This window comes from Camarhynchus parvulus, chromosome 13, assembly GCF_901933205.1.
Source record: "Camarhynchus parvulus chromosome 13, STF_HiC, whole genome shotgun sequence".
Taxonomy (NCBI): domain Eukaryota; kingdom Metazoa; phylum Chordata; class Aves; order Passeriformes; family Thraupidae; genus Camarhynchus; species Camarhynchus parvulus.
The window spans coordinates 625,016-646,552 of record NC_044583.1 but is presented as its reverse complement, the minus strand read 5'-3'; the positions used below and the strand labels follow the sequence as shown (position 1 = coordinate 646,552).

Genomic DNA, 21,537 nt, shown 5'->3' with positions numbered 1-21,537 from the left:
AGCTGCTGCAGCCAGGCCAGAGGAGGCTCCAGGATGAGCAGAGGGATGGAGCAGCTCTGCTGGCAGGAAAGGCTGGCACAGCTGCCATTGTTCACCTGCACAGGAGAAGCTTTGGGGGGACCTCAGGGTGGCCTTGCAGGGCCTGAAGGAGCCCCAGGAAAGCTGGAGAGAGACAATTGACAGGGGATGGAGGGACAGGACACAGGGAATGGCTCCCGTTGCCAGGGGGCAGGGATGGATGGGATATTGGGAATTAGGAATTGTTCCCTGGCAGGGTGGGCAGGCCCTGGCACAGGGTGCCCAGAGCAGCTGGGGCTGCCCCTGGATCCCTGGCAGTGCCCAAGGCCAGGCTGGACATTGGGGCTTGGAGCAGCCTGGGACAGTGGGAGGTGTCCCTGCCATGGCAGGGGACTGGAATAAGGTGATTTTTAAGGTCCTTTCCAACTCAAATAATTTTATGATTCTCTGATTCCAGGACTCTGGACTATTCCAGAGCACCATCATGACAACACCGACTGAGATCCACCTACAACCTCTGCCTTTCAGACCCCTTGTTCATTTCCCAGCCAGGCTTTTAGGGTGTCCTTCAGAAGGGTCCAAACCTGATCACTTGGTCACAGGCTGTGCTCCTCAGGGTTGCACAGATGTCAGGTTGCTGAGAGGAGATACCATGCACAAGCTCCATTCCATCAGCTTCTGCCTCCCACCCTGAAGGAGTTAAGCAGAACTTACAGCATTTTTAACTTATATTACTCACTTGTATTGAATTATTCTTGGATCAGATATTAAATGGAGATTTTCCATATTATATCTGTCACAGATGGAAAAAACCCCATCATCTATGGATGAGTGTAATCCATTCATTGGTTTACGGATACAGTCCTCTCCAGGGATTGTCAGAAATAAACACGATGTCCCTGTTTGCTGGATTTTTGCATTTGGATTGCTGAGCTAGCTGAAAAAATGTGTGAAATCGCATGAAAGCCGACAGCTCCCTATTGACTCGGCATACGAACAAGCTCCCATGTGTTATTTATTCCAGCAAGCCCATGGACTGTGGCGTGTACATGAAATGCAAGCCCACTCTGAAATTCGAGGGGATAATAATCAATAATGCTTTGTTTGGAATGCAGCTTTCATCTGCAGAGCCCGGAGCAGTGGGAGGGAGCTGGGGGAGAAAGGAGGGGCAGACGCACAGACCCTCACTCAAAAGACACAACTGGCACCTGTCTCTCCACCCTGCAAACCCCAGGGACAAGCTGCCTGCTGACAAGGCACCTTTGGCATCTCAGACATGCTAAATCCATGGATTTTTGTTTGTTTGCTTGTTTTTTAACAAAACAGTCTCTGCCAGAGCAGCTTTCCAGTTACCTGCCAAGACCAACTGCAGTGGTTAAAAACTACTTGTTCTTTTGGGAATTCCTGGGAGGAATTACCCCAAAGCAAGGGTACGGCAGGATGGGAAAAGGCAAGCCCATTTCCAGCCCTTGCTTTGATTCCTGAACACGGGATTTGCTGCAGCATCCTCTTGCCAGGCTGGTGGCACCACGTCCCCGCGGGTCACCCCGGACGGGCTCACCCCGCTCCCTCGGCAGTGCTGCCTCGTGCTGAGCGGCGTGGCACAGCTCCAGGACAGCATCACCCTCACCACACAGCTACCACTCGCTCGGGGATAATTAGTATTTCCCCCATCTGCTAGATGAGCCTGGGGAGGGGAGGCAGGGGAGCGCTGCCAGGGTGTGCTTAACTCTTCCGTCCTCAGGCGTTTCGCTGCCGCTCCCACTCCCAGGCTCGTGGCAAACCCAGCTGGAGCCTCAAGAGGTCTGGGAAAGGTGGCTGGATCCTGCCTCCCACCTGAGCCTCTGAGGGGCTGTGGGAAGGGGAAGGGTCTGTCCTACTCCCACGGGAGCCACCACCAAATCCCTGCCATTCCCTGTGTGTGGCAAAGCACCCGCTGCTGTGCCCAGCACGGGCAGCCTCCAGGTGAGCAGGTTTGGGTTCCTCAGCTGCAAACCCCTGCCTGGCTGGCCCCTTCTGCCCTTCCCATGTGCCTGGGACAGTGTGTGGGCACCCCTTGGAACAGGGCCCTCACGTCCAGGAGACAAAGGAGGATGTTAACAACCACAGCCCAAAAGGCAGATGCAGGATTAGTGCTGCTCCCGGCAGCAGGCTCCTTTCCTGCATTAAAGTCAACACATCACCCGACACTTACTTCCCACCTTCCCTGGGGTGGCCAGAGAGCTCCCTTTCTAAGGTTAATGCCGCCTCCTCCCCCAACACCCTGAAAGAAACAGGATTATTTCCTAGCTAATTTGTATGTGTCTAATTTTCATATCAAAAAAGCAAAGTCATGATTTGAGGCTTTTTCGGCTTTGCTTTCTTTCTCACCACATTCACTCACTCTTACTGAGGCTGTTTCCATTCCTCCACTCCTTTCCCAGATTTCAGTATCCACAAGTTTCTGGGTTAACAACAAAATAACACAGGCTGGAACCTGTTCAGGTGACTTTTTTTATTAATTATTTTTATTTTCTTGCTTGGAAAACCTTTTCCCCTCTCTTTCACCCTCCCCGCCAGGGAGTTCAAAGGGACATGTTCGCAAACAGGGGCAGGGCAGCTCTCCACACCCACACTTGCCACCTTGAGGGAGGGAGCGGCATAAAAACTCTCTGGTGAACATTTGTGCAAATATTCATTTGGCATCTGCTAATGTCAAGTCTAGCTGGATTGGGGCTCGGAGCTGCAGAAAAGCATAAATGAGTCAGGCAGACAGCAAAAGCCGAGCTCTTCGTTATGCAAACAGGAGCCTCTCACAGCAGCTCTTGCGCACAGGGAAGGGGCTCATGCTCCTCGTAATTTCTGTCGTGCTTTGTCCTGCTCTTCAGTTACCATGACTTTTCTCATGCAAAGCCCCTGGTGTGCTAAATGCTGAACAAACCTCTAGCCCCAAAAAGCACAGTCTCAATAAACCCCGGTCTGACACAGAGAGCTTGGCAGCCACTGGCAGCAGCAGCAGCAGCAGGGATGGGGGCTGCTCTCGCCCCTGCCTTCATGGCTGTTCTGCTTTATGGCTGTTACTGCCACAAAACCCTGGCAGGACTGAGTTCCTGGGATGTACACGGAGCTCCACGAGCCTTTGGTCCCGCCAGCTCCCTGGCTATGGCAAATGCAGCAGAGCAGGTAGCAAGGAAGGGAGGGCTCCCTGCCAGCATAAGCAAAGTGCAAATAACCCGCTCGCACAACGTTAAGGGGGCAGCCACAGCCGGGGCGTGTGGCTTTGTAGTAAAGCATCCACATGCAAAAACAGAGCCAGGCCTAAAGAATGGAGTCAGTTCCCATTCACTTACGTGGTGACAAACCTTCCCCAAAATCAGCAGGACGTCATGGGGCACAGTAGAGCTCCCACAGCCATGGGAGAGGTTTCACTGCAGGAACTTCATCCGTCCCTTGTAAATTCAACAGCACCAATGCAGTGGCTCATGGACCACATAATCTATAATTTAGAAGTAAATTAAACAAGGAGCAGGATTGCTTCCTGGAAATGATGCCCCCAGCACCAAGCACATGGATCCTGGGAAGTAGGTCACAGCACACCTTGCTCTGGGGCCTCGGATACAAACTGGTCACAAACATTTGGATGGCAAGAGCTGGACTGGCCACGTCAACACAGCCCTGATTCACCAAGCAGCTGACCTCCTCCCTGGTCCCCTGCTCTGGCTCAGTGCTGCCCTGCCATGGGTGACACAGGGCTGGAGCCAGGAGGAGAGGGCCTGACACTGCACTGTTAACCATTGGAAAATGGAGCACTGCCATTTCAGATCTTATGAACTGAATAATCAGTGTAAGAGCTGGCTGGAAATCTCCACACATTTACAGGTAAGCAAAAATTTTGCATTGAACAAAGCCTCTTTTTTTGTCAAAAGCAGAAAACCTGGGACCTGAAATGCATTCTTTTCACTTTTCAATATTTTTAGATTTTGTTTCTAGGCTGGAAAAAGACAAAGAATTTTTCAAGAAAAAAAGGTTAAAAAAAATTCAAAACTTAATCAATTTCCTTTAGCTGTACTTTCCAAGGCACAAAGGACAAAATTCCCAGTCATATTTCACCAGACCCCTAGCCAATTCCTGATTTAATGTTTAGTCCTTCTTCGATCATCCTAGTCCAGCCCCAGGTTCAGCATGGCCTTGGCGAAGGTGTCCCCTGAGGTGGTGCCAGGACCAGGCACAATGGAGGGTGTCCCTGTGTGCCCAGGGCAGGTGGTCACTGGTGTACAGTGGGGTGGGAGCTTCTCCAGGGCCTCAGCTGCACCCACCATCCTTGCCTGGGTCACACCATGGTCAGAGCAGAAAGGGGCACTGACTCTCCCAGCAGCTCCCACCAAGTCTGGCTCCCTTCCTGCTCCTTTAAACAGCTTCCCACTGCCAGAGGGCAGGGTTAGATTGGGTAGCAGGAGGAAATTGTTCCCTGTGAGGGTGGGCAGGCCCTGGCACAGGGTGCCCAGAGCAGCTGTGGCTGCTCCTGGATCCCTGGGAGTGTCCAAGGCCAGGTTGGACAGGGCTTGGAGCAGCCTGGGACAGTAGAATCTGCCCCTGCCATGGCAGGGGGTGGGACTGGATGAGCTTTAATAACTGAACCAGTCTGTGATTCTGTGACACATCCCAGCCAGAGAAGCCCTGGGAGAAAACCCGAGCTCCTCCAGGGTGGAACAGTGTAGGTGTAGGTGTTGGTTGTAGGTGTTGGGTGTAGGTGAGCAAAGACTTGTTCCTTAATGACACAAACAGCTGATGAGTCCATGGAGAAGGATGGGCAGGTGAGTCAGGTCTCCTGCTTTCTCCATTGCACCCACAGCCTGAGCAATGATGCCTGGATCCCCAGCAGCATCCTTCTTCACTCCCAGAGCAGCAGGGGCTTGGGTTCCTGGGTTTGACTGAAAACACTGGGGAGATTAACCTGAATTCCTCCTCATCAGCCTAAAGACTTCCTTATTATTTATGACTGGGAAAGATTCCCACCAGAAATGTGTAGCTGGTTATAATTTAAATGTTTCTTCTAACTCGGGAAATTTCCAGGAAGGTCTAGCAGTAAACACAATAATGTACCCACAAGTTACAAGCCAGATATCCTGTTTTTTAAATTCATTTGCCCAGAAAAATAATGAATACAAAACTGATGATGGTTTTTGTTTGTTCCCTAAAACAATGTTATTGGTACCTGCCCTGGTGCATTTTTACTGCAATTATAAAAGTTTTTCCATCTGGAAAGTGAGTCAGCTTAACTTTTTTCTTTTAAACTAATGACCATTTAATGTCAGATAAAAGGTTTAATGGAAAGGATTAAGTACCACTTTCAACAGAGATGGTGGGAGATAATTGACTCAATTTACCCTGATATCCATGCAGGACACTGAATGCATGTGTCTGAGATACAGCAGAGCAAGGGACCTCAGCGGAGGGAGGCCTGCACTCTCCCTGTGCAGGTGGGTGTTCACATTATCCCCCCATTGTTCCAGCACATCCAGCACTCTAGTGGGTGTCCCTGCACCCTCCAGGAAGATGCACTGCCTGCCCAGGAACCAGCTACACCTTTCAAACAGCAGAGAAGTTGCTTGGCAGATGTGAAGCTGATAATGCACCCCCAAAAGAAGATAAGGGAACAAAATGCTCCAGATATTTGCCAGCAGACAGAGGCACAGCCCTCCCCTTATTCTCTAACCTCCAGCCACAGTCACATTTTCACCTGCACCCACCACCGCTTCTCTGGATACCAAATGACTTTTAATCTTTCATCCTGTGCATTCCTTTGATCCATTTTTTCTGCCATTTTCAAGGACATGGGGTAGTTCCTCCCGGAGCAATGACCTCTTTGAGCAGGATAGACCCCACCAGCAGGGCTGCGTCATGTGTCATTGCTCCCCTCTGCTCACAGCCAATCCCACCCTGGAGCTTGCTGTCTGTCTCCCAGGTGCAGTGTGGCCCTTTCCCCTGTGGCTGTGAGGCTGCCAGGAGAGGCTTTGATTGCTGCTCTGGTGTAGGAACCTCTTGGCTCGGGTGGAAAGGTGTTTAATGAAGCACAACCATAAGGCATTCACTCCATCACTGCTCCCTTGCTACACAGAAGTCACCTATAAATTTACATGTCATGAATTCCACCCAAGGGCAGGGTTTTGGTTTATTTGCCAAGTCAGTCACTTCCTGAAGGTGATCCCTGCCTCCTGAGGTGGCTGGGAGCTGCCTGTGGGATCTGGCTTGCTCCCTGCCCTTGGAGAGTGATGCCCTGAGAGGAAGAAGGGTTTTGCTGGCTTGTGGCTCAGCTGCTGGAAGGTGGTCCAGCACCTGAGTGAAGCCACCCCATGTTTGGAGGAGCCACCTGGAAAGAGTGAGGGTCTGCACTTGCTGTGTTGTCTCACAGGCCACGGTTCACACCATGCGCAGGTACGAAGCAAACCTCCAGCCCTGAATCATTTGGCTGCTGCTGCAGATTGGAGATTAGGGCACCTCGGGCCGCGTTCAGACCACCCACGGCAGCGTCTGCTGGCAGCATGTACAGCCGGGCCGAGCCCACAGCCGGGCCCACAGCTGGGCTGAGCCAACAACCGGGCTCAGAGCCGGGCCCACAGCCGGGCCCACAGCCGGGCTAATCCAACAGCCGGGCCCACAGCTGGGCTGAGACAACAGCCGGGCCCACAACTGGGCTGAGCCAACAGCCCACAGCTGGGCTGAGCCAACAACCGGGCTCAGAGCCGGGCCCACAGCCGGGCTCAACAGCCAGGCCCACAGCTGGGGCCCACAGCCGGGCTCAGAGCCGGGCCCACAGCTGGGCAGGCCCACACGCCAGCGCGGCCCACAGCCGGGCCCACAGCCGGGCCTAGCCGGGCCCACAGCTGGGCTGAGACAACAGCCGGGCCCACAACTGGGCTGAGCCAACAGCCGGGCCCACAGCCAGGCCCACAGCTGGGCTCAGAGCCGGGCCCACAGCCGGGCTCAGAGCCGGGCCCACAGCCGGGCGGCCGGGCTCACAGCCGGGCTCCACAGCCGGGCTCAGAGCCAGGCGGGCCACAGCCGGGCCCACAGCCGGGCTCAAGCCGGGCTCCAGAGCCGGGCTCAGAGCCGGGCCCACAGCCAGGCCCACAGCCGGGCCGGGCCAGAGCCGGGCCCACAGCCGGCTCAGAGCGGGCCCACAGCGGGCCGACGGGCTCAGAGCGGGCCCACAGCCGGGCCCACAGCCAGAGCCGGGCTCCGCCCACAGCCGGGCTCAGAGCCGGGCCCACAGCCGGGCCCACAGCCGGGCTCAGAGCCGGGCCCACAGCCGGGCCCACAGCCGGGCCCACAGCCGGGCTCAGAGCGGGCCCACAGCCGGGCTCAGAGCCGGGCCCACAGCCGGGCTCAGAGCCGGGCTCAGAGCCGGGCCCACAGCCGGGCGCACAGCCGGGCTCAGAGCCGGGCCCAGAGCCGGGCCCACAGCCGGGCCCACAGCCGGGCTCAGAGCCGGGCCCACAGCCGGGCCCACAGCTGGGCTGAGCCAACAGCCGGGCTCACAGCCGGGCCCACAGCCGGGCCCACAGCCGGGCCAAGCCCACAGCTGGGCTCACAGCCAGGCTCAGAGCCGGGCTGAGCCCACAGCTGCACTGCCCAGCCCAGCCCCTGCTGCTCCTGGAGAAGACACCAGCCATGGCAGGGCCCAGAGCTCTGGAGCCAGACTCACTCCCGCCCAGCAGCTGTTTGTGGTGCTTCCCAGTAAACCATGCCATGCAGCCATTTAGATTCCCAGAGCAAAGGGCCTGTCATGTGCAAGGATCTCCTCCTGAAATCACGGGAGAAATCTGGCTGTAAGGTGCCAAACAGATGGGACTTGAGCACCTAAATCCTCCAGGCCACAAAAGATCTCAGCCCAAATGTGTGCAAGGAACTTGTAGGATCAGGCTGTGAAACATGGAGAGCAAAAGTGGCCATATTCAAGAAAAACAAGTAATCCCAACTTCTCCACCTCCAGAATGGGACCACTTGTGCTGAGTTGTCTGGCTGGCTGATGCGAAAGGCTGGGCAAGGTCTGGGTCACCCTGTGGAGGGTAGGACAATTCTCCTCTCCAACTCCATGCAACACATGGCCATACATCCCTGCCACATCCCACACTGGAGCTATCTTGATGGTGAGCAAATGGGATGGTCCCTCTTTGACACAGGAAGGGCCTTGGAATCTAAAAAGCACCGAGAGAAAAGGCAAGGTAGGGTTTGCAACCAGGATTGCCACATGGGCAAAGGTCTCAAAGGTCTCATTGGAAATAGGTGCCTGTGGAGCTTCTTGTGGGGATGGAAAGGTAAAAGAGCGAGGATGGACCATACAAGTGTCCTGCAAGGTCATCATGGAGCATCTTTGCTGCTCCTTCAGGCAGCACAGCAGTGTGAGAACAGCAGGCCTCTGTGACACAGGACAGGGCAAGGACTCAGAGTCCACACATGTGGAGTTATTCTTTCTCCAGAGCTATTTAATGTAGGTGAAACAAGGTTGAACCCCAGTGGTTTTCACTGGGTGGGATGGGTGAAGCACCAGTCTGTAGGGGGGTGTGCTGCCCAACACCCTGCCTCTCTGAGGCTGCTCTCCAAGCTCCCACTGTCTGAGGCCAAAGCTAATTTCCATGCTACATGTTAATTTTCCCCAAGTCAAAAACCCCTCTCTTTCAGCAGTTTTGACATTTGCTGCCTTTCTTTGAATTTCTCTGTGTTGGGAGGGCAGGTGAGTGGGAGATCCCAATTTACTTTCTCTGCAGTCTAGACTATTCATTACTTTTCTGTCGCTAAATGAAGCAGGCACAGTCCTTTCAATACCTACATAAAGCATTCCCTCACCAGGCCTCTAAGTATTTTCATTGTCAGCCTCTGAACACTTATTATTTCCACTATATCCCCTTTTGAGATCAGGTATCCAGAGAGAAGATCGGTGTGTTAGCAAGGGTCTCCTCCGGATCTATGCTGTGAGCAGACAGGAATTAGGGAATATTTTACATCCCTCTCTTTAACCATCTTCATATTTTGTTTTACTCTCACAACAGCAAAGAGGGAAAAAAAAAACCCAGAGTGGCTGTTATTGCACTCATTTTGTGAGTATAAATGATTACAATTAACGTGGAACCCGACAGAGTGCAGGCACAGCTCGAATTATTCTTTGCCATGCCTTGCCTTGCAGTTATCAGGGGTGAATTTTATCTGCCATTGTGCTGCCCATTCACCTAGCTTTGTGTGGTCTGACAATATCTCAACCCAAGGTGGTATATGGTTGCAGGCACTGCCGCTCTCGTTATTTACAATGGCTAATTAAGATCCTGCTACAACCTTCATCCCACCCTTAATTCTTATGAAGCAGCCAACAAAAGGTTTTGATTTCCTTTTTGGCTGGAAGACCTTTTGGCTTCTGCAAAAAGGGGATTAAGAATGAAAGCACATAAAGGTATGTGCACAATCACAAAGTCATAACAGCTCTCCCAGTGCAGTCTCCCAGGAATGAAATGCAGCATTAGCAAGAAGGGCTAATTGGGACCGGTTTAAAGAGTGCACATTGTGTAGCTCAGTCCGGTAACACTTTTGATCAGGCAGACAACACAGCCACAAATTGCTTTCTTCCCCCTCCAAAATATCTGACCCTGCAGGAAACGGTGTTTTACCTTTCCCAAGGAATCCAGACAGGCAGGCAGGCAGACGGATGGTGCACATGGAGCTGTGTGATCACCCAGCTGCTCTGCAGGGCACAGCCTGCACAAGCCCAGCTCTCTGCCAGCTCTGGGCAGATGCAGGGTCCCTATCCCTCATCCTCAGGGTCCCCAGAGGCTGGTGCTGGCTCTGATGGTGATTGCCACTGTCACTGTCATGGCAACTTTAAGATCAGATGGAGTCACACACAGGCAACTCACCCGGACTTTCTCTCTAGGGAGTGCTTCAGGCACTGCCATCAGCTGTGGATTTCCAAGCAATTGCTCTCCATCACCTCTTTGCCTTCCAGAGGAGTTGGGTCTCAGATCCCTGGTTTCAGGTTGCTTCTAGAGAGCCTCCCCGTTGCACACCTTGCTTCAGAGCCTCCTCACTGCCCACCTTGCCCTATGGGGATCAGCCGTCCCCACTGCCCTGTCCCCCTGTGGGCAGGCACCTCATCCAGGCTCTCCTGTGGTGCTGTGGTCCCCAGAGCCTGTCCCCAGCTCAAAGGCCTTCCCTCTCTGTCCCTGCATCCCCAAGCCAGCTCTGCAAGTCAAGCCCGGGAATCTGGTTCGTTAGCTCTTGGCAATGCCACCCCCCAAATGTCATGGCATGCAGGCATCTATGAAAACCAGAGGCCTGGGACATGTGTTTTTATTTGTTTGCATGTGCCAACATTTCCAATGGCTCAGAAATGTGTGCCTGTGAAAGCTGCATGTGTGTTATTCATTTAGGATTATTTTCAGTCCTTATAATAGGAGGCTCATTTTATCCTTTTGAAAGCTCTTGAGCAGAGATGATCACAGCCCGAAAGTCTGCCATGGCTGTGAACAACATCTAAGCTCCACATAGCTGTCTCTCCTTGGAAAATGGTCCCACCAAGGAGTGGAAAGGTTTTCACTTTGCGCTCGTGTCAGATACACACATAAAGAGCAGCTCATTTCTCTAGACTCCTTTGTAAACCCCAGCCAAGATTTTTACATTCTGATTCATGCAAATCCAATCATCTGATCAAAGTAACGTGCTACCTCCCAGGAACTCAGGCCCTGCTGGCTGGGCCATGGCCCATCCCTCACACACCAATGCCTTCCCTCCGGCTCCTGGCCGCTCCCTCCGGCCTCACACACAAATCCCTCTGGCCAGCAGCAGCTCCAGGCCTGTGCTGTGGTCACCTCCCAGCTGGCCATGGTCACCTCCCAGCTGGCCATGGTGGGCTCTGCTCCTATCCAGCTCCAACCTGGCCACCACAGGGGCTGCTGACTCTGCACAGCCTCGCAAGACACTGGGACAGCCTTTCCCTGCACCCTCGCTGCTCCACCCATGCCAGAGTTTCTGGTGGCACCTCTCTCCTGGGTAGTCATAGGGGTGTACCCCAAAATGGGTGCATCTCTGAATCCTCAAGCTGCAAAATTTTGAGGTGAAATTTCTCAATTACAAATTTCTCCCATGATTGCCATGGCTCATTGCATTCAACTGGGACAAAAGCAGGTTCAGAATTTCCTCTTCAGCAGAAAAAAACTGGCCCTTCCAAGACTGGGATTGCACAAGCCACTGAAAACACATTCCAAGAGAGGAAGAAGCCCTCAGCTGGGAAGGGGAACATCATCATCACCTGCAGTGCTTCCCCCAGCTGGGCCACACTGTCCTGCATCCAGGACATCCCTCAAAACATACTGCGAACCTCAGGGTGCCTGCGCTGCTTAACCCGGGAGGAAACTCCCATCAGAGGCTTTGGTGCGGTTACGTCTTCTGTTATTCCTGGCCGCTGCGGTTGTTTTTTTCAAAACAAAGGCAGTGTTTTCTATCCTTTAGGCCTGAGCAGACCAATTCATCTCTCTTTAGATGGGTTTGATGTGGCTTGGGAAACTCAACCGGTTGTTTTCCAAGCCTAGCATAACTCAGTTATGCTTCCTGTGGCTCAGCCACGGGTCCTCCAGCCTGGCAGCCACTGGGATGCACAGACAGCTACCCTTTAGTCTGGTCCAAGGCTGGGAATCAGCCCTTGCCCAGGCAGGTGTCAGCCACCTTCACGCTGCACTGATTGGACTAAACTTTCCACAATTTTCTGAGTAGAAACGAGTCCCACCCACAACAAACAGTCAGGGACTGGTGACTACCAGCCCAGAGCTCACAGCTTGGCTTGTCTGTGTCAGTAACCACGAAATTCACAGGTCTTGATGGCCACAGAACCCCCAGTATGTACCAGACCTTGCTGGGGACGGGGACTCTGGAGGATGCTCACAGTGTAGATCTCCTTGGGTTGGCACCTTAACACAGGCACTTAAAATGCCACAGGAGAAAGAAAACAGTGTTCTGAGCTTTGCTCCCATCAGCCAGGATTCAGCCTCTTATAAAAGGGGCGAGCAGAAGGAGGGCAGCAGGAATGGGTGGGACAGGGAGAAAGAAGGTCTGGGCTCTGCACCCATCCGTGGGCTCCAGAAAAGGTTCCATCCAGGGTCTCAGTGAGTGGAGAGAGGCAGCATTTGCTAAAGCAACAGAAAACTGCCAAAGGATTGAAGGTTCAGTGGGGGGGCTCAAATCAGTTTCAACTGACAAATAGGCAGGGGAGACTATTTTACTCATCACATAATTGTTTTTTACCTTCGAAACTTCTATTTCTCTTTTTTTTTGCCCCTATGAAATCACATGTATTTAAAGAAAGTAAATAAATTCTTAATAAGGTGAATTAAATGTCTCTGGTAAACCCAAATCATTCCACTCAGAACTTTGTCTCACTTAAAAAGAAAAAAAGGAAAAGTTTCAGTTTGACCTGGTTTTTCCTCCCTAATTTTTCAGCTCACACTGTTGGAAATAACAGTCTACATAGGTTACATCATTTGTGAGGAATCTCCTCTCATCTGTCTCCAAATGAATAACAACAAACATTCAAAAAATAATTGAAGTTTTATATATATCCCTTGGCCATTCAGGTGGTATGGCTGGCACAAGACATAGGCACTTTAAACAGCTGTTGTGAATCTTAAGTATAAACTTCCACCCTTTGGCACAGCACCAGGAAATTCTGCATAGGAATATACCTGCTCTGCCTCACAGCAGACACAACCCATGGTGTTTAATACCTTGAGAGTGGACAGCAGAGAAAAGCTGTTTTCCCAGGGGACACTCCTGCTTTGTGTGACCCTTTTCCCTCTATCGGATGAGCATGACTGAGCGGGGCTTGGGGGAATGTACAGACACACACACACACAGAGCTCCTCTCCTCCTGCACCAGCAGATACTTGTGTTGTAGAGTAATGCAATGGCCTAAAAAAGCCCAATCACCACTACACACATTCCCCCCCCACCACATTTCACGCACACATTTTCACCTATTCCAACCTTATTTCTCAAAGGCAGGCATGGTAGCACAGTGTGCTCTGGGAGCCAGAGTAACCCATGTTTTCTGTTGCCCAACCTGTCCCACTAGAGCTGGCTGCAACTGCTCAGTCAGATCTTCCTTGGGGGACAAACTCTTCTAAACAACACAAAGACCATCTTCTCCAGATGGAGTCTAAAATCATGGCTGAACTCCCATTCCACTGCTTTTGTGAAAATACAGAGACACCAAATTGAGAAGAGAATCAGGTAAAGCTGATGGGCATCACCAGGCACACGGTGCAGAACACCACCCCTATGGCTACATGTGTGTCTGTCAAGCCTTGCTTCAAGAGCTGCTCTAGGCTGGTAGTTTGCCTAAACCAGACCCAACTTCCACCTTGCCATGTTTCCATAAACAGGTAAATAAATTGCTGCAAAGACCAAGGCAGTGCAGCAGGCAAGGCTGGGCTGAGCTCAGGCCTCACAGTGCTTTTAGGGTCCTCCCCAAGCTCTGCCCCGCTCCAACATCCACCCACAGACACACAGGGCTCACAGGCATGAGGGCATCCAGCCTGTTCAGATTACGGCCTTAACTCCACAAGCCAGGGACATAGAAATTGGGTCTTCTTGTCACTTAACTACTAGGGCAGCACCCCTTCCCAAAACTACATTATTTTGACCTGACTGCTTCCTTCTCCCCTTGTCCCACCTCATGACGTTTATTGGAGGATGGATCAGCCAAGCTCCCAGAAGCTGTTATAATTACAGCTGCACAGATATCACACATGTTGATGTGTAAGAGATGCAGCTGAAGAGATCAGTTTCTATCACAGGTAGGCTACACCTGGGCAGGTGCAGTAGGGCAGGGCTAAATCTGCAAACATGCTCTGGAAGAGGCTGCCCCACTGCTTCACATCTGTGAAAAGTTCATCCAAACTGTCTGTGTGACCCAGCACCAGGGGGGTGATCCTGAGCTAAAGACTGCAAGGACAGCACAGGGAAACAAACACGGGTTTCCCATGCCTGTGCTCCCAAGGGATTGTTGCCAAAAGCCAGCTGCTGGCCCAGAGGGGCAGATCAGGCTCTGCTGGGCACTTCAGGTCAGAGCCTGCCATGGCACTTGCAGACACAGAACAGAACAACTCTGCTGCTAAGCAGGAAAGACCACACCAGCTTCGGGGCTCCAGCTGCAGAGATGTGAACTCAGTCACCCACTGACAGCTCTGTGGCAGGGGCTAGGAAGACCAGGGCAGCTTGGCAGGGGGTTGGAAGGCACCTTGCACAGGGACCAGGACACTCTTTGTCCTCTTGGCCAGTGGTAAGCTGCAGGCAGGGCACAACACCACCATGGTCGGTTGTGGGGTGGAGGGTTTGCCCTGCCTGGACCAGACACGGGGCCTAGCTGAGTTGTGACCACTGACCCTTCATCCTCACAGCACAAGAGATCCAGCACCCAGAAGGTCTCATCAAACAGCTCTGGTTTGTGCAACATGCTCAAAAAACTTGTACCCACAAAGTTTCCCTTCTGGTCTCAGCGGCTCCTGCACCCAACAAAGCCAGACTGGCGTTAGCAGCCCGTGCCTCTCTCTGATCTCAGCTATCAAAGCAGTGTGACTAATCCAGCAGTGTTTCTGAGGCAGTATCTCCAATATGCTTTTATTAATGCCAATTAAGCAGAGTACTGGTTAAAGTGTGCCCGCTCAGAGCTCCATGCACATTAATGCCATCACAGACTGTTACGTCCCTCGCTCTTGAGGCGAATCCCAGAATAGCAATTAAATCCTCATTAACAATCTTCAATTATAAAGTAAATCAAATGCAAAGCCTCCATGGGAAATCTCAGCTCATATTCAGGGTGACTGAATATTTTCTGAAAGGACAAAATTAGGTTAAACACCACAGAGAAGCTACTTCTCTGCTCTGGATGTCAGAGAGAGACCTGTCCAGCAGGGCTGCTGGCAACCACCTCTAACCAGTTCCTGGCCCGATCCCTGAGCACAGCCCAGGCAGGAGTACCATGTGCCCCACACACAGGGCTGTCCCTCACTGGGCACAGGATGGATTTCTCCTATTTCTGTTCAGTCTTTGAATGTCTCCTACCCAGAGCACCCTTCTGTCCAACATGAAGGTCCTCTGAAGGGGAATTCTCACCTTTGCCCCTGCTTTTGTTGTTAATAAAGCCTGAAAGCAGATGTTCAAATACAAACGCTTAATGAGCACCATCAGCCAACAAATCCCTCCAGCATCACCTAATCCAGGTGAGCATCAATCTCCTCACCACACTGCCTTTCTACAGCCTGAGGAACCTGTTCCACTGCTGTCCAGGAAATACTCCTGTAAGACATGAGAGACAGAGGCCCCAGTTGTATACCAGTTGTATGACCCCTCACTCCCATGTGCCAATTTCCCATTGTGGGACGGGGAGCAGATCCTCCCTGGCTGCTCCCAGCCTCAGCCTGGAAGAGGAGATCCTTTCTGCCCACACTACTCCAGCCTTTACTGCCCACACCCCTTTGAATTTCTCCAGTGGCAAATAAACCCTGTTGTTCTAACAGTGAAACCATCAGGGCCATGGCAGTATTTCAAGGAGAAGAAAGGCACCCATAAAACCTTTCTCACTCTGGAAATCAACTGGGTGTCTCCTCTTGGAGGTACTAACACAGCAAATCTCCAGTTGCTCCCAATCCTCCACCCCAGCACTCCTCTGAACTTTCCCCAAATCCTTCCCACATGAATCAATCTGGAGACAAAGCTGGCAAAGCCTTCCAGCCCCCACCAACCAATTCCACCCTTGGGTCCCGCTCCTGTGCCTGTCTCCAGGTGCCCCAGGAGAGCAGCTCCCAGTAATCTCCTGGGACAGGGGCTGTTGAGTGACCTCCCATGCTTAGCTGGTGTGAGGCATCACCTGCACAGCTGCCCAGCTCCTCCTGGAGCAGCATGGAGTGACCCTGCTTAGCACTGCTCATTTTTCTCCAGGCTTGCAAGGTTTGGAAATTGGTTCAGATAAGCATCCTCAAGCTTGCATGCTTATCTGCCCCATCTCCCAAACAGCTTTGATCTGCAGGATTTGGCTGCAGCTCTCAAAGTTATCTTGGGAAAGCTTTTTCTGGGGAGAGTCATTCTCCTGATTAACAAGAAAATCTTTCTTAGTGGCTTTGAGCGTTTCCAGCCCTGGCTGTACCCAGGGAATGTAGCCATGTCTGCAGACAGAGAGAAGGAGCAAGAAGAAGCAAGCTTCTCCTTAAAACTCCACTTGGGCTCCATCAGCATTCCAGCTAAAATCTGAGGTCAGATATTTCATCTTGCTTCTTTCCCCCATTTTCTGTTTGTGGGGCACTTTACATCACCCATATCCTGTGCAAAATTCCTGGAAGGAAAGTTGGCTGGGTTGACCAAGAAAACAAGTTCCTGGATGAGCTTGGTGAACCTTGCAGGACAAGGAGAGGGATTTGTCTGGCTGAGGGAAAGTTTTAAAAGGCACAATTTTGAATTAAACAGCTGAAAGCAAGAGCCCCTCTAAAAGCTCTAATGAAGGAAACACAAGCCACACGTAAGTATGTGTTAATGCAGTCAGATACTCATTTTCCAGTTTACTTTCTGCTTGGCTACAGCTTTAGGAAATATTCCTTGGACTGCAAGGTATCAAATATGCCGCTCCTGAAAAATGCTGGCGTGGATTTCCTCACACTCAGCCCACCATCACCCCACTGAGACTCTTCCTTGTGGCAACAACCACGGAGGAAGAGGAAGATGGTATTAAGGAACAGGAGGAACTACAGAATCAGCAATGAAGTTTATAGCAGGGAAACTGCCCCGAACATTTCCTGCCAGCCTCGCATAAAAGATAAATATGCATTCAAAAACCACTACTCAGGGAGGGGAAAGAAGTGTGAACAGCAAAAATATGTACATATGTTTTAAATAATTTTTTTTAATTGTTGAGGCAGTAATACTTGGTTCATGGAACTGCAATATACAGAGAGGTGAAATAAATAGCTTATATATATATAATATATATAATATAGCTGGTTTTAAAATATTCCCTTATCATTGGTGTACTAGGTCATCTTGTAGTCACTTGAATGTAGTTAGCAGCATTCTCCAGAAGTGAGCGGGATGCAGGATCACGGAGCCGTGACTCCCAATGTCGTCAGGAGGGTTACAGAGGGTCGGTGCGCCGAGAGCTCCACGGGCTCGTCCCTGCAGCCGCCGCCTGTCCTGGCCGGCGGGCAGCAGGCAATAAATAATTACTGCAACCGGCACTTGGCGGGGCAGGGTCTCAGTAACTTTGGGAAAGAACTTTGGTTTTCTTTGGTTTTATTTCTTTATTTTTAATAATTTTTTTCCCTCTGGGGATATGCTTGAAAAGTTGTCCTTTCCAAAAAAAGCAAAAGAAGCACCTGTGTGTCATCAACAACAAGAAGTCAATTTAAATAGAGCAGTTAATTTCATTTTTCAAGTCACAATAAATCCCGAACAGCTTTCCCCAGCATTTGCCATCTAGTCTTTTATTAATTTTTTTTATTTTTATTTTTTTTAAACACAATGTACAAAAATAGAGCTTCTTCCTTATTTTTAATGTAAAAATATTCCTCTGGTGCAGTTTTTTTTTTTCTTTTTGTGGTTTCTTATTGTGACACTATATTTGTCTGGTTTTAGCTGGGGTTGGTGGGTCGTATTCTCTTAGTCCTCTTGGTGACTGTTGTGTACTTGAAAGGTTTCTGTATCTCCATTTGCCCCTTTGGGTATCTCTTCATAAAGTGTACATCTTGCTGATTTTCCCGGGTCTTGGGCCCTTTCCGTGGCCTCCCTTTTTTGGTGAATCCAACATACCAGCCTGAATATTTTGCAGACATCAGTGCCGTGTAGTTGTTTTCTAGGACTTTTTCAATGAAGACACACTCCTTACTGGTGCCATCAGGCTGAAAAAGGAAAAAAAAAAAAAAAAAGAAAGAAAAAATAAATAATCCAAATGCAAGCTCAGTGACCAAAACCCAATTTGGCATAAATAAAATCATCACATCTGGACCTCTTTTTTGGTTCAAACATTCTTAATAAGAGCCATAACAAGCATCAGCTAAAATAGATTTTTTTTTTTAAAGCATGAAAGCGTGAGGTCATAATTTCTTTTTTTTAAATGCTCTTATCCAAGGGGAGAAAACTTTTTCAAAGACAACAGTTAAGTTTATCCAGTCCAGTGCCTTCAACTGCAAGCAAAGCAAGACATCCAGCTTTGCTTTTTTCCCTTAGGGAGAGTGGATGAATTGAATTCGTGCCAGGGAAACATCATACTTAGTCAGAAAAAAACCAAACCCCAGAATCTCACATGGTCCAAACAACAGTGTTTCCCCTTCTACCCCTCACTCCTGAAATACCTCATGGGCTTTCACCCCCAACTACCCAAATCCCACTAAAATTATGACAAGCTTCAGTCTGAGCCTCCACAGCAATTTGAAAACTCTCCCCCATGTGATCCCAGGGCAACTCCTGGCAGATGGACCACACATGGTGCTCCAGGGCTGCTGGAGCCACTGGGGTCCCCAGCACCACTCCAGTCCCTGGGGCCCTGGAGCCAAACTGGGCTCAGCTCAGCCTGGAGATCCTACCAGACCCAGAACTGGGCTTTGAAATTCGCAGAACAAGGATCTCTGCATTCAGGACTCTCATCCAGCACAGGCAGCACTGGAGGGAGTGACAGCATCACACAACTGCATCTTCAAGTCCTTGAGCATAAAGGAAATTCTTCTCACCCATAACCTTCTGCCAGAAAACATTTTGCCCTTTAACTGCTGAGTTACTGGTACTGTACTTAGAATGTCATATGATTTGATTTATGCATCAGAAGATATTCAGAAGTAGATACAGGATAAGTAGATATAAACCATCGTACAGGACTTCATTTAAAGCTCAGCAAACTCAAAGGAAGGATTTCCATCATAGCCCAATTCAGCTTCCCACTGATATCAGATGAGTTTTTTGGAACTGCAGGCCTACATATACTACTATGAAACCCTGCCCACCCAAACTAAACACTTTACCCATCATATCCTGAGGGGGCAGGGAAGCCGCAGCAGCGTGAGCTGCTCAGCCCTCAGCCCCGGCTCTGCTTAGGGGCCCCTCTGGGCACAAGGCTGGGGTGAGCAGCCAAACCCTGCATGGTCACCATCCCTTCCCCAAGGACAGCTCAGCCTGCCCTTCCAGGGCAGCCATCCTGAAATGTGCTGCACAATCCCTGTGGAGTTTGCTGCAGTTTGTGGAAGGGCAGGGAATCATGGAACAGGAGGGAACCCCTCCAGGCCATGCTGCACAGGCTTCCCTGCACCCCTGAGCCCCAAACACACACGAAAGGGGAACCATCAGGAACCATGACCCAGGCTGGAGGCAGCAACAGAGGAAAGCCAGGATGGCTGGTCATCACCAGCCCCCAGGGCCAGCCATTCCTCCAGGACTCCATGCCTTTAGCAGAGCTTTGGTTCCATCTGTGTGACAGAAGGTGATGTTTGCTCTGAAGTCAGCACCTTGAGGCTTTCGGCACCAGGGAAGGTCTCATTAAGAGGGCAAATTCTGGCAACTCTTCCAACAGTTCTGCTAATCCAGGGCCTGTACAGGGGCTCTGCCTTAGGACCAGCAGTCTCCATCCAGGATAGGCACAAAGGTCCTCATTTTACCATCCCCAACTGGAAGCTCACAAATGCTTTAATGAACAGCAGAACTGGGCAAAGCTCAGTGATTCCAGTTCCTGGGGGTGTCATTCTACAAGTCCTGGGTTTGATCAAAGCCACATGAGTGGCAAAGGGGGAAATCAGTCAACACCACAGGGTTCCACCAGATTTCAATGGGAAGCCATAAAACCAGCTCCAGGTTTCTCAGGGCCCAGCCCACTACAAACCCTTCCCCAGTGAGTGGAGAATTTTTAAACAATACCATGGCTGGGATTCAAATCCACCCAAAGCCAGGTGCCTGTGAACCGACCGGATCCGTACCGCAGGTAATTGGAAGGGTTGTTCCCCCCATGCTCGTGGGAAGGGACTGGATTTGAGCCCTGACCTTGTTGCTAGGAGAATTAAGGATTTTTCATGCAATTTGGGAGGGTTCAGCTTCTACTGCAATGTCAGTTTTTCACGGAAAATGAAGACTGGAATGAAAAGAAAACATGTGTGTAGGAGGGGGGAACTTATTCTATTAATAACAAAAAAGTATTTACTTATACCTTCAAATTTGCCGACAGAGCCTAAGACGGAGACAGGAGGTGGAGGAATAACAAGGTGCAACTTCAGGCCAACCTCAGGGCTAATTTGAAGTAAACAAGGTGCATGAGATAAAATAACTTCGTTCTGGAAGAGGAAGAGCTAAATGGTTTGATAACATGAAATTACAGCAGCATTTACAAGTACCTAGAGATAAATCAGGATAAGGACTTCACTTCCCCAAACAGAGCATTCCTGTATGTGCTAAGACACGTCACAGACACACAAATGATTTTCAAATACTGACAAGATAATTTTACAGTTTCTTTTATGATCCCCAACAGGATAAATCATTCACACAAGTTACCTACACCATGAAGAACTGTACTCACAGCAATCTATTAGGGGAAAAAATCAATTTGTGAGGGTTTTCAGTAATTTTTAAGCATCAGGTGTCCAACATTTAAAATTTAATCAGTTCCCTACTTGAGCCATAGCAAAACACTTCTTGGGTCTGTCAGCCATCCCCTCACTCCTCCAAAGAGAGGGGGATGAAAGAGAAAAGGGAGACAGCTTTAGCCAAGCATCATTCCCTGCTCCAGCCACGGGCTCACCCTTCCCCAGGAGCTCCTGGTGCAACCGACCCAGGGCTGCACCCTCTGTCACCAACGCAGCTGGGAGCTGCTGCCAAGCCACATTTCATACACACTGAGCTGGCAGGGATGGGCCCTGCAGAGCACTCACTCTCCAAAACACGGAGCTTTGTGTTTTCAACTGATTCTTGACAATAAAGAAATTCCTGAAAGCCTCAGAGCTGCACAGGGGCTGTCTGGCCCAGTGCCTGGCCACAGGACAGAGGAAGTCCCACACTCAGCCCCACATCCCTGTCCCCTCCACAGCAGGAATGAGGGCTTCCTGTGCCCCACTGGCTGCTCCTGCCTTTTGGCCTCATCATCCCACTGGCAGCAGCTCCAGACACGTTCCCTGCTCAGAGCAGGACACAGCAGAGGCACAACCCTGCTCCTGCAAAAGCTCTCTGCGAGTCAGAGACCAAATTGTTGGGGTTGGCCAAGGGGCTGCTGCCTGGCCATGCAACAAGGCCGTGCCACTTGGCAGGTCAGTTCTTTGCAAAGAAATCATTCAGAGCATGTTTTTGTTTAAACACAGCCCAAGAACTTTGGGAAGATGTGGTATCTGTTAGCCAAAATTCTGATAAACGCCTTATAAAATGCCTGATCTAAATGCCACCTTCCAAGGAAAGCTCTGGGGCGTGGCCCAGGTCTGTGCAGAGTGAGGGGAAAGCCCAGCCTGAGCAGCACCCATCTCCTGGAACAAGGGCTGGGGAGCAGCC

The 21,537-nt window shown here is 50.8% G+C and overlaps 1 protein-coding gene across 3 annotated transcripts in view; it reads right to left on the bottom strand.

The window, feature by feature from the left end:
* The window catches only part of FGF18 (fibroblast growth factor 18), an 87,675-nt gene that overhangs the window by 6,326 nt on the left and 59,812 nt on the right, over positions 1-21,537 (bottom strand). For 2 of the 3 annotated variants that reach the window (XM_030957337.1, XM_030957336.1), the window contains one exon: positions 16,919-17,921. The exons of the other annotated variant lie outside the window; for it this stretch is intronic. In XM_030957337.1, the coding sequence (XP_030813197.1) occupies positions 17,655-17,921 (267 nt within the window). In that variant the 3' untranslated portion in view covers positions 16,919-17,654. Of the gene's footprint in view, positions 1-16,918; positions 17,922-21,537 lie in introns of those variants that run through there. 3 annotated transcript variants of the gene reach the window in all.